The 12,035-nt window shown below is 44.9% G+C and overlaps 1 protein-coding gene across 1 annotated transcript in view; it reads left to right on the top strand.

The window, feature by feature from the left end:
* LOC306742300 (ubiquitin-associated and SH3 domain-containing protein B-like) overlaps positions 1-9,126 on the top strand; it is a gene marked incomplete at both ends in the record, with an annotated part of 14,640 nt that extends 5,514 nt beyond the window's left edge. The window contains 13 exons of the mRNA XM_079224652.1: positions 1,066-1,119; positions 1,654-1,840; positions 2,518-2,716; positions 3,143-3,312; positions 4,060-4,268; positions 4,356-4,482; positions 4,676-4,799; positions 4,923-5,042; positions 5,131-5,223; positions 6,372-6,516; positions 6,778-6,884; positions 8,768-8,877; positions 8,989-9,126. Coding sequence (XP_079080778.1) covers positions 1,066-1,119; positions 1,654-1,840; positions 2,518-2,716; positions 3,143-3,312; positions 4,060-4,268; positions 4,356-4,482; positions 4,676-4,799; positions 4,923-5,042; positions 5,131-5,223; positions 6,372-6,516; positions 6,778-6,884; positions 8,768-8,877; positions 8,989-9,126 — 1,783 coding nt within the window. The remainder of the gene's footprint in view (positions 1-1,065; positions 1,120-1,653; positions 1,841-2,517; positions 2,717-3,142; positions 3,313-4,059; positions 4,269-4,355; positions 4,483-4,675; positions 4,800-4,922; positions 5,043-5,130; positions 5,224-6,371; positions 6,517-6,777; positions 6,885-8,767; positions 8,878-8,988) is intronic.
* Positions 9,127-12,035: the final 2,909 nt, after the last annotated feature.

The following is a 12,035-nucleotide window of genomic DNA, read 5'->3' as shown; positions in this document are numbered from 1 at the left end:
TGTAGGTCTTCATGCATGTAGGTCTTCATGTATGTAGGTCTTCATGCATGTAGGTCTTCACCTGTGAGACTCAGCAGCTTCTCTGTGGTCCAGAGTGCTTAATGACAATCAGCATAGAGAAGAAGAAGTCTTGTTCTTCAGATCTTTACTTTGAGCTTCCACTGCAATGATGCCTTAAGGATATATGCTGTGTGTTGCACACAATGTTATTTATGTTGAACAGATTCATGCATTCAGATCTTTATTCTGCTGCAGGTGATTCACCACCAACGTAGAATAACAGCCCAATGCTTCTGCTTCCAGAGAGCAGGACTTTTATTTTGAAGGATAAAACCAGACCACAGAGAGTTCAAATGAATCTCCTGGTTCAGAAGGTTAAAGTCCTTCTTATGAAAGGGTCTGTGTTAAAGTACAAGATATGAATCATCTACGAGGAGCCAACGCTTCCTCTGACCGGAGATCTATATACATATATATTATGAATAGATTATATGATATTTTTGATATACATGTTCTCTCATTTCATTTCTCCCAAATCCCCAAAACATTAAGAATTAGGACAGTTATCAAATGATGTTTTTACTGGAGACAACACTGAAAAGTCAAAAATGTAAATGCAAAAAACGTCTAAACTTATTCAACACGTCTGGATGTTATGTTAATGTTTTCTCTCGGCTTCAGATAACGATTAAAAACTCATTTCCATTTGACACCGTGATGATCGACAGACAGTCCTGTTAGTCCCTGATATTCAGTCTGAATGAAATAATTCACCCGACTCCAGTGTGCCCTCAACTAGTTTAGACCTTTCGTCATCTTCATCTCCAGAGATCCTTCCTCTTCCTCTTCATCAGACCCGTGAGTTTCTGTCCTCATCCAGATGTCTCGTGTCCTCATAGATGTCTCCTGTGTCCTCATAGATGTCTCCTGTGTCCTCATAGATGTCTCCTGTGTCCTCATAGATGTCTCCTGTGTCCTCATAGATGTCTCCTGTGTCCTCATAGATGTCTCCTGTGTCCTCATAGATGTCTCCTGTGTCCTCATAGATGTCTCCTGTGTCCTCAGGCTGAAGGCTCTGGTGTCCACTGGCGGTCGCAGCGTTCAGGCGGCTTGTGAGTGGTGAGTTCAGGAGCGTCATGTGTTCTGCAGCGCCCCCTGCTGCTTGTTTGTGTGTGTATATATATATATATATATATGTGTATATATATATATGTGTATATATATATATATATATATATATATATATATATATATGTGTATATATATATATATATATATACATATGTGTATATATATATATATATATATATATATATACACATATATATATATATATATATATATATATGTGTATATATATACATATATATATATATATATATATATATATATATGTGTATATATATATATATATATATATATATATATGTGTATATATATATATATATACATACATGTATATATATATATATACTATTATATATATATATATACATACATGTATATATATATATATATATATATATATATATATATATATATATATGTATATGTGTATATATATACCTTTATGTACATATATGAAGACACATATATGTATATATATATATATATATATATATATATATATATATGACACCCCCTTGCTTCCAGGCTCTTCTCCCACGTGGACGACCCGTTCCTGAACGACGTTCTTCCCAGAGAGTTCGTTCTGTACCTGCGACCCAGCGGACCGCTGCAGAACCAGCTGTCTCACTTCTGGCAGCAGAGCCGGGTCGCCTGCGGCAAGAACCGGGCCCACAGCATCTTCCCCCACATCACGCTGTGCCGGTTCTTCATGGTGAGAACCGGGCCCACAGCATCTTCCCCCACATCACGCTGTGCCGGTTCTTCATGGTGAGAACCGGGCCCACAGCATCTTCCCCCACATCACGCTGTGCCGGTTCTTCATGGTGAGAACCGGGCCCACAGCATCTTCCCCCACATCACGCTGTGCTGGTTCTTCGTGGTGGGAACCGGGCCCACAGCATCTTCCCCCACATCACGCTGTGCTGGTTCTTCATGGTGAGAACCGGGCCCACAGCATCTTCCCCCACATCACGCTGTGCTGGTTCTTCGTGGTGGGAACCGGGCCCACAGCATCTTCCCCCACATCACGTTGTGCTGGTTCTTCATGGTGAGAACCGGGCCCACAGCATCTTCCCCCACATCACGCTGTGCTGGTTCTTCGTGGTGAGAACCGGGCCCACAGCATCTTCCCCCACATCACGAGGACAGACGTTTATTTTGAAGAATCTCCTCTTTCTCCTCCTACTCCTCCCCCTCTTCCTCCTCTTTCTCCTCTTCCTCCCCTTTCTCCTCTTCTTTCTCATCCCCCTCTTCCTCTTTCTCCTCTTTCTCCTCTTCCTCCTCCTCTTCCTCCTGCTCCCACTCCTCTTCTTCCTCCTCTTCCTGCTCCTCCTCCTCTTTCTCCTCCTACTCCTTTGCCTCCTCCTTCCTCCTCCCCCCTCCCCTCAGTGTGCAGACCACCAGGCCCCTGCTCTGGTCGAGTCCCTCCAGACCTCGGTCCAGCAGTGGTGGGGTCGGTTCCCCCGCCCGCTGCCTCTGGAGCTCTACACCTCCTCCAACTTCATCGGCCTCTTCGTGGAGGAGCAGGCGGCCGACGTCCTCAAGCTGTTCGCGGCCGACTTCGCCACAGAAGCCGCCAGGAAGGCAGGTAGGAACCACGGTTTACCCACAATGCACCTTGGTGCTGTTGCTTCCTCCTTTTAGTCGTCAGGCTTTCATTCAGTTTGAGACGACCAGAGTTCTCAGAATCTACTGGAGTCACATGTAGAAACACTTTGAGACTTTGTCTCCTCTCTGAGACGATGTGAGTCTGAGGCTGGACTGAACCAGAGACAAAGAGACAAAGAGACAAAGAGATAAAGAGACAAAGAGGTAAAGAGACAAAGAGATAAAGAGACAAAGAGATAAAGAGACAAAGAGGTAAAGAGACAAAGAGATAAAGAGACAGAGATACAAAGAGTTAAAGAGACAAAAAAACAAAGACAAAAAGATACAAAAAGAACCGATAGCAGAACCGATAACAGAACCTCATCAATACTTGTCTCTACGTGAAACTAAAGCCGTCTCGCCTCAGAGGTCCAGGTGGAGCCCCACAGGAAGCAGCTCCACGTGACTCTGGCCTACAACTTCCCCTCCAGCCACCTGGAGGCGCTGCAGAGGCTGGCCCAGGGCATCGAGGTCAAGCTGGGCTGCGACTGGCTGGCGGTCCTGTTCTCCCGGGACCCCCGCTTCACCAACCACGAGGTGTTCTAACCCCGGCTTGTTCTAAAGGTCTAGATGGTTCTGGTGGACGCCAGGGGTTATTTTAGCAGTTATTTAACAGTTATTTAACAGTTATTTAAAAGTTATTTTAACAGTAATTTAACAGTTATTTTAACGGTAGTTTAACAGTTATTTTAGCAGTTATTTAAAAAGTTATTTTAACAGTTATATAAAAAGTTATTTTAACAGTTATATAAAAAGTTATTTTAACAGTTATTTAACAGTTATTTTACCGGTAATTTAACAGTTATTTTAACAATTATAGTTAAAAAAAAACAGTTATTTTAACAATTATAGTTACAAAATTACAGTTATTTTAACATTATAGTTAAACAAATACAGTTATTTTAACGGTTATTTAAACGGTAATTTAACAGGTAATTTAACAGGAATTTTAACAGGAATTTAAAAGTTATTTTAACAGGAATTTAACGGTTATTTTAACAGTAATTTAACAGGAATTTTAACAGTTAGTTAAAAAATAACAGTTATTTTGACAATTCTAGTTAAAAAATAAGTTATTTTAACAGTTATTTAACAGTAATTCAACAGTTATTTTAACAGTTATTTAACAGTAATTCAACAGTTATTTTAACAGTTATTTAACAGTAATTCAACAGTTTTTTAACAGTTATTTTAACAGATATTTCAACAGTAATTTAACAGTTATTTCAACAGTAATTTAACAGTTATTTAACAGTAATTTTAACGATTGTTTTGTCGTCCCAGACGCTGCGGGTGACGTTCCCCTACGTGCCGCAGAACGAGGACGAGCTGGAGCTGGTCCCCGGCGAGTTGGTCTTGGTGTCCCCGGCGGACCAGAGCAGCACCAGCGAGGGCTGGCTCTACGGGACCCTGCTGGCCTCGGGGCTGTCGGGCCTGCTGCCCGAGAACTACGTCAGCCTCGCCGACGAGGCCGACGCCTGGGTCTTCCACGGGTGAGGACCTTCATCTGCTGTCAGAATCATATGTTGTGCCATAACCGCCGAAAGAAAGAATCATCCGGTTCTGCTCGCCCACCACAGCTCCCATTCCTTCTTCAGCTGTGGGCCCAGTGACAAGACCAGCAAGGAGAGAGGGATGTGTGACGGGCGGCCCGAGACCAGCAGTCCTGCAGACACACCCCTCAGTCTCATCTGCCATCCAATGCAGGTTGTTCTTCAGAATAATATCTTTGAGAAATATGTTTTAAAGCTACGACGAGGAACTTTCATGTTGGTTCTGCCGCCACCCGGTGGACTACAGAGGTAGTGTCTCTGAGCACCAGGGTCCCTTTAGAAAGCCTCTCATTTTACTGCAGGAGGTCTGACAGTCTTCAGCCTTGAGCCTCTTATTGACCCTCCAGGTCTTGAGGATCAGTGGGGGTCTCTCCCGGCCCCCCAAGAGGACTCTGCTGGTCTGTCGGCACGGAGAGAGGATGGACGTGGTGTTCGGGAAGAACTGGCTCTCCCTCTGCTCCGACGGCAAAGGTGAGACCGGAGAAGCTCCCCTCCCTCTGGCCGCACTCCACCTGCTCCCTGTCTGAGGGTGTGTGTGTGTGCGTGTGTGTGTGTGTGTTAACATGTGTGTGTTAACATGTGTGTGTGTCACAGGTCGATACGTGCGCTCCAACCTGAACATGCCTCCCAGCCTGCCGCTGTGGGGGCGTCAGAGAGACTACGACATGGACGCCCCCCTCACGGTGCTGGGGTCCATGCAGGCCCGCCTCGTGGGTATGTGTGTGTGTGTGTGTGTGTGTGTGTGTGTGTGTGTGTGTGTGTGTGTGTGTGTGTGTGCGTGTGTTAACATGTGTTTCTGCAGGTGAGGCTCTGCTGCAGAGCAACACAGAGATCCACGTGGTGTTCTGCTCTCCTTCTCTTCGATGTGTTCAGACCGCACAGAACATCCTGAAAGGTAGAACCCGTCTCCTCCTGGATTTATTCATTTAGTTAAACTTTTACTCGATGAGCTCTAAGTCACCTGGGCCTTCTGTGCCGTCTCATATCGTTTACATAAATACGTGTATGACGGGATGCAGCGTCATTAACGGACAATGCATGTAGTCCACACCAACAAGAACCATCACTTTTAGTTATAACAAAACATGACAAAACAATCCAACAAAACTGCGGCACTAAAACACTGCACACTCAAGAGAACGAGCCAGAAGGAAAAATCCTCCACCACACTCACCCGAGGAGGCGCGATGAAAAACAGGCTGATGGCGAGGGAACCCCCCACGCCTCCACTAGCTAGCTGCGCCGGTGCTAGCCTCTCTGGTGCTAACCTCTCCGGCGGAGAACCAAGCTGGGTGGCACCGTGGCCGGTGAGAGGCGCCGTGGCACGAGTAGCAACTGCTGCCGCCGGCTGCACTGTTTGAGCTCAAGTAAACAACACCGAAAATTCTGCAGAAAAATAAAAAGTGTTGTCAGCATTAGCTGCTGCAGCTAGCTCCCGGGTAGCGGGACAAACCCCGGCTCGACGCAGGCAGATTCAATACGACTGCAGATGTAAAAACAGTAACCACATGCTGTTCACTTAGCTCTCTGGAGTCGGGGGTCATTTCTTGATTTTACATAATTTCTTAAATTCAACTTTTTAAAGGCACTTGCATATGATAGATACCCATGTGTTTTACATCAAACATTGCAGAACAATCTCAGCGCTCTATATAATGAGGCACCATTTAGGCACAAGATATTATATGGTATAAATTAGTCAGTTATTAGTTCACTGAAAGAAAGTTACGAGTACACGTAACGAAGATCCAATACTATCCTAAGACATGACCTACATGCTATTTAAAGACATTTAAATGTGTGGGGGAAAAAAATGAAAATTAAAAGAATTAAAAGAAAAAAAATGAAAGAAATATGAAGAAAATATGAAAGTAAATGGAAAAAATAAGAAAAAATGAAAAAAAATTAAGAAAATATCTAAAGATATATGAAATATATATGAACGAAATAGATAAAAACATGAAGAAAATATGAAAGAAATATGAAAAAGAAAATGAAAAACTGTCTAATCTTGAAGGCCTCTGATGCTCTGCGTTGCTACAGGTCTGCAGAAGGACGGCAGGCTGAAGGTGCGAGTGGAGCCGGGGCTTTTCGAGTGGACCAAGTGGGTTTCTGGGAACGCGTTGCCCGCCTGGATCCCCGTCACCGACCTGGCGGCAGCACACTTCAGCGTGGACGCCACCTACAGGTGAACAACACACGACAACGCACACCTTAGGTACAGCAACGCGGCAACGCACACCGTAGTTACAGCAATGCACACCTTAGACACATTAGTTGCGTTTAACGTGAGCGACGTGAATGTGTCTGCAAAGGTTTTACATCCCGAGAGGTTTGAAGGTCTTGATGGAAGTTCTCAGAGAGCGTTACATATTTTTCACTGAAAAGCCTCTAAGTTGTTTAATTGTTAATAAAACATGCAGTACTTTGAAGGTCTCTCTTTCCTCAGACCTCTGGTCCCCGTCAGCCAGCTCAGCGTGTCGGAGTCCTACGAGAAATACATGAGCCGGAGCGCCCAAGTGACCCGAGACATCCTGTCGGACTGCAGGGACCATGGTGAGGGACGCAGAGCGGAGCCCGGAGCTCTGGAGCTCCTGGAACATCTCCTGGAGCGTCTAATGGAACGTCTCCTAGAGTGTCTCCTGGAACGTCTCATAGAGTGTCTCCTGGAACATCTCCTCTAGTGTCTCATAGAGCGTCTCCTGGAACGTCTCATAGAGCGTCTCCTGGAGAATCTCCTGGAGTGTCTCCTGGAACGTCTCCTGGAACGTCTCATTGAACCTCTCCTGGAACGTCTCATTGAACCTCTCCTGGAACGTCTCATTGAACGTCTCCTGGAACGTCTCCTAGAGTGTCTCCTAGAACGTCTCCTAGAACGTCTCCTGTAGCGTCTCCTGGAACGTCTCCTAGAGCGTCTCCTGGAACGTCTCCTGGAACGTCTCATTGAACCTCTCCTGGAACGTCTCATTGAACGTCTCCTGGAACGTCTCCTAGAGTGTCTCCTAGAACGTCTCCTGTAGCGTCTCCTGGAACGTCTCCTAGAGCGTCTCCTGGAACGTCTCCTGGAACGTCTTATAGAGTGTCTCCTGGAACATCTCCTAGAGTGTCTCCTAGAGCGTCTCCTGGAACATCTCATAGCGTGTCTCCTGGAATATCTCCTAGAGCGTCTCCTAGAGCGTCTCCTGGAACGTCTCCTGGAACGTCTTATAGAGTGTCTCCTGGAACATCTCCTAGAGCGTCTCCTAGAGCGTCTCCTGGAACATCTCATAGAGTGTCTCCTGGAACATCTCCTAGAGCGTCTCCTAGAGCGTCTCCTGGAACATCTCATAGCGTTTCTCCTGGAACATCTCCTAGAGCGTCTCCTAGAGCGTCTCCTGGAACATCTCATAGCGTGTCTCCTGGAACATCTCCTAGAGCGTCTCCTGGAACATCTCATAGCGTGTCTCCTGGAACATCTCCTAGAGCGTCTCCTAGAGCGTCTCCTGCAACGTCTCCTGGAACGTCTCCTGGAACGTCTCCTAGAGCGTCTCCTGGAACGTCTCCTGGAACGTCTCATTGAACGTCTCCTGGAACGTCTCCTAGAGCGTCTCCTGGAACGTCTCCTGGAACGTCTTATAGAGTGTCTCCTGGAACATCTCCTAGAGTGTCTCCTAGAGCGTCTCCTGGAACATCTCATAGCGTGTCTCCTGGAACATCTCCTAGAGCGTCTCCTAGAGCGTCTCCTGGAACGTCTTATAGAGTGTCTCCTGGAACATCTCCTAGAGCGTCTCCTAGAGCGTCTCCTGGAACATCTCATAGCGTGTTTCCTGGAACATCTCCTAGAGCGTCTCCTGGAACATCTCATAGCGTGTCTCCTGGAACATCTCCTAGAGCGTCTCCTAGAGCGTCTCCTGGAACATCTCATAGCGTGTCTCCTGAAACATCTCCTAGAGCGTCTCCTGGAACATCTCATAGCGTGTCTCCTGGAACATCTCCTAGAGCGTCTCCTAGAGCGTCTCCTGGAACGTCTCATAGAGCGTCTCCTGGAACATCTTCTGGAACGTCTCCTAGAGCGTCTCCTGGAGTGTCTCCTGGAACGTCTCATTGAACGTCTCCTGGAACGTCTCCTAGAGCGTCTCCTGGAACGTCTCCCGGAACGTCTCATAGAGTGTCTCATGGAACATCTCCTAGAGCGTCTCCTGGAACGTCTTCTGGAACGCCTCATTGAACGCCTCATTGAACGCCTCATTGAACGCCTCATTGAACGCCTCATTGAACGCCTCATTGAATGCCTCATTGAACGCCTCATTGAACGCCTCATTGAACGCCTCATTGAACGTTTCATTGAACGCCTCTTGGAGCGTCTTCTGGATGAGTTTTTTTTTACTCAAGTGTTCTACATGCTGATGCTGCTTCCTCCTCTCCTTGCCTCCTCTCCTCGTCTCCTCTCCTCTCCGTAGGAAGCACCGTGCTGATCGTGGCCCACGCCTCCTCCCTAGAGGCCTGCACCCGGCAGCTGCAGGGCCGCGGCCCTCAGAGCGCCAAGGACTTCATCCAAGTGGTCCGAAAGGTCGGTTCACTCCTCAGACCTTCTGACTTATCCTCCCTCTTCTATACAGCCCTGTTCTATACAGCCCACTTCCCCCTAAGCTAAACCCCGGTTCCCCCTCTCGGTCCTCAGATCCCCTACCTGGGCTTCTGCTCCTGCGAGCAGCAGGGGGAGTCGGGGGTCTGGCAGCTCGTGGACCCGCCCATCCTGCCGCTCACCCACGGACCAAACCACTCCTTCGACTGGAGGGAGACGCTCCTGCAAGAATGAAGAATGACTCCAGCCCCCAAATACTGGACCCTCCCTGGAAGCACCGCCAGGTCACGTGACCGTGTTCCCATTCTCGTGTTTTACGCTCTCTTTAAAGAATCTATAAAAACCTCCTCGTTTGCACAAAAATTATCAAATTATAATTTTACGCTCGTTTGAGGTGGTTTTTGTCCAAAAAAAAGATGAAAACTTATTTTCCGAATTAATTTCTTCTTCTTCTGACACACACAAACAAATATTTTGTTTTAGCGCATCCTTTTTTCACATTTTTATTCAGATGAAAAACAGCATTTTGTTTTATTTTCCCGACTAACTCTCAGCGTTCATGTTTTCTTGGTCGTGGAAACTTTTTTTGGGGCCAATCGTAACAAAGCGTTTTGCATGAATTGTTTTCGTGCAGTTTCTAAAGAGAGTTGCGCAACAGTCGATCAGCGCCTCCTACTCACACACTTCCTCACACACTTCCTCACACACTTCCTCACACACTTCCTCACACACTTCCTCACACACTTCCTCACACACTTCCTCACACACTTCCTCACCTGCTCGTCAGCGTTCACTCGTCTTCCTCCTTTGATGTCGTTTAGTGTGAACAGGAAAACAACACAAACTGCAACACAATCACACACAGCGCCTCGACTGTCAGCACGTTGTGTTTGTTTAGATGTTGTTCAGAGGAGATGTAAACAATCACACTGTAAAGAATCACACTGTAAACAATCACACTGTAAACAATCACACTGTAAAGAAGCATTTTTATTCATAAACTGTCAGGAATATGAACAGCATGCAAAGAGTTTCTGCTCGTTATCTCAGGTGCATTGAAGACATGCGTGTGCAGCCGTGTTGCTGAGTGACTGTTGTTGTTGTTGTTGTTGTTGTTGTGAGAAGAAGAAGTTTTAAACTTCATGGTCACGATGGTCACTAACTGAGCAATATGTCCCATCATGCATTGCACAACAAGAACGCACACAAAGTACTTTGTGTTTATGAAAACAGGAAATGTAAGCGTGTGCCGGTACTTCTTCGGTTCCCTTTCACAATAAAAGCCCAAAACATATTTCAAAAGAGAACTCATTTCTCTCAGAGGCAACGACGCAAAATAGTTTCTAATGTTCATCACAAAGAAATGCAGTGGTGTTTATTATGCAGCGTCCACACAGGAAGAAGCCATGTTGTCTCCTCTTCATTCACCTTATTGAACTTGCTTCTTCTCATCTTTATGTTGCTGAATGTCGTCCGTTGTGAAGAAGAAAGGTTGTTCTTTTCAAACAGCTCCAATATTTTTTCATATTGTGAATATTCAATGGAAAGCAGCATTTGTGTTTTGTTCTGATTTAAATAAAAGTGATGATGTCATAAAACCAGAGGAGCAACGTTTCTATTCATCCCTTAAAACTGTGAACAACTCCAATAAAACTTGTTTAGTTTATTTCTTTATTTGACAGAAAACTATTTAAAATCTTAATAACACTTCAGAAAATGAAAAGCTGACTTTCATCTTTGGGCGAAGCAGTTAAACACAGAGATTCAGTCAGAACAACACAGAGAGACTTAAATGCAGATGAACAGGACACGACTTAAAACTCGTCATCCTGCAGAACATCTGAACTAAATCCAAGAAACATTGACACCAGTTGGACCAGAAGAGATTTATCCGTCTATTTTTCTTTCCCTTTATCCCTTTATACTCATTATTGCAGCCATAAACAATACACATGATTTTACTTTAACTTCCTTCTCATCTCCCCGTGTTACACTCTCTGCTGTGAGTTCCATTCTGCAGGTTTGTTGTTCAAATTCAAATTTAAACGTTTAAATTTGAATTATAGAAACGGATCACCGGCTGGACCGTGGCCAGAAACCTGCAGGAAGAGGAAGTCCTCCTGGTGAGTTACTGACTCAAACATATTAACTGTAAAGAATGCAAAATGACTTTGATGCTTATTTCTCTTTCAATGGACTTAATGGTGAAACACACTTGTTCTGGAACATTATAAAGAAAGTGTTGATTAAAAGATCTCATTATTTAAAGCGTTAATGACTGAAATACAACGACACAACCTATTCTACAATCCCCCAAAGCCTTAAAGATGTTTAATTTTTGTACATTTTATAATTGTCTGAACTGCTGAATCCTTGTTATTAGTATTATATATTGATAATTATTTATTTATTCTACAACCCCGGGAATATAGCGTATGTTTAATGTTTGTGACCGGATTAAAGTAGATTAAAACCATAAATCATCGGCAGGTTGTGTTTTGGCCAACGGGCCCAGAGAATTGTGTATTGTGGCCAAACGGTGGAACTGCAACGTCCAGATCCGTCATGTGATGCCATGGAGCCCAAAAATACTATTTTACCATCCATTTAATGGGAAAAAGACACAAAGTAACACAACAACGTATCCTCATAACAACGGTTCATATGATATAGCAACAAAGTTACTCCTCATTGATCGTGCGTTTTTCTTACAAAGGCACAAAAAACTCCCAAAAATTTGAGTCGAACGACCATAAAGCAGGGGATGCTTTAGGGCGGGGCTACAAGGTGATTGACAGGTCAACACCGTAGACGTAGACGTTGTCTCTACGTCCGTCCTCCTCAGTCCAGATATGGTCACTTCCTGTTTACTGGTTGCAAAAAAACAAGATGCAACAGACAAAACGTTGAATTCAAGTCTTCTAAACATCCACAAAAGAATGCTAGGCTAAGCTAACTATCTGCTGGCTGCAGACGGCAAATGTAATTTCCAAAATATCAAACTCTTCTCTCCTCTTTGTAACCTTCTCTTAAATCTAGATGCCGGGTGAAGGAGTCTGGAGCTCGAGCTGATGATGATTTATAATAAATAAACATCACGCATGTCTCAAACCGTTGATGTGAACGAGGAGAGATGGCCCATC

Source organism: Taurulus bubalis (genome assembly GCF_910589615.1).
Source record: "Taurulus bubalis genome assembly, chromosome: 10".
Lineage (NCBI taxonomy): Eukaryota > Metazoa > Chordata > Actinopteri > Perciformes > Cottidae > Taurulus > Taurulus bubalis.
The sequence above is the reverse complement of the archived record's forward strand: the minus strand, read 5'-3'. Positions and strand labels throughout refer to the sequence as shown.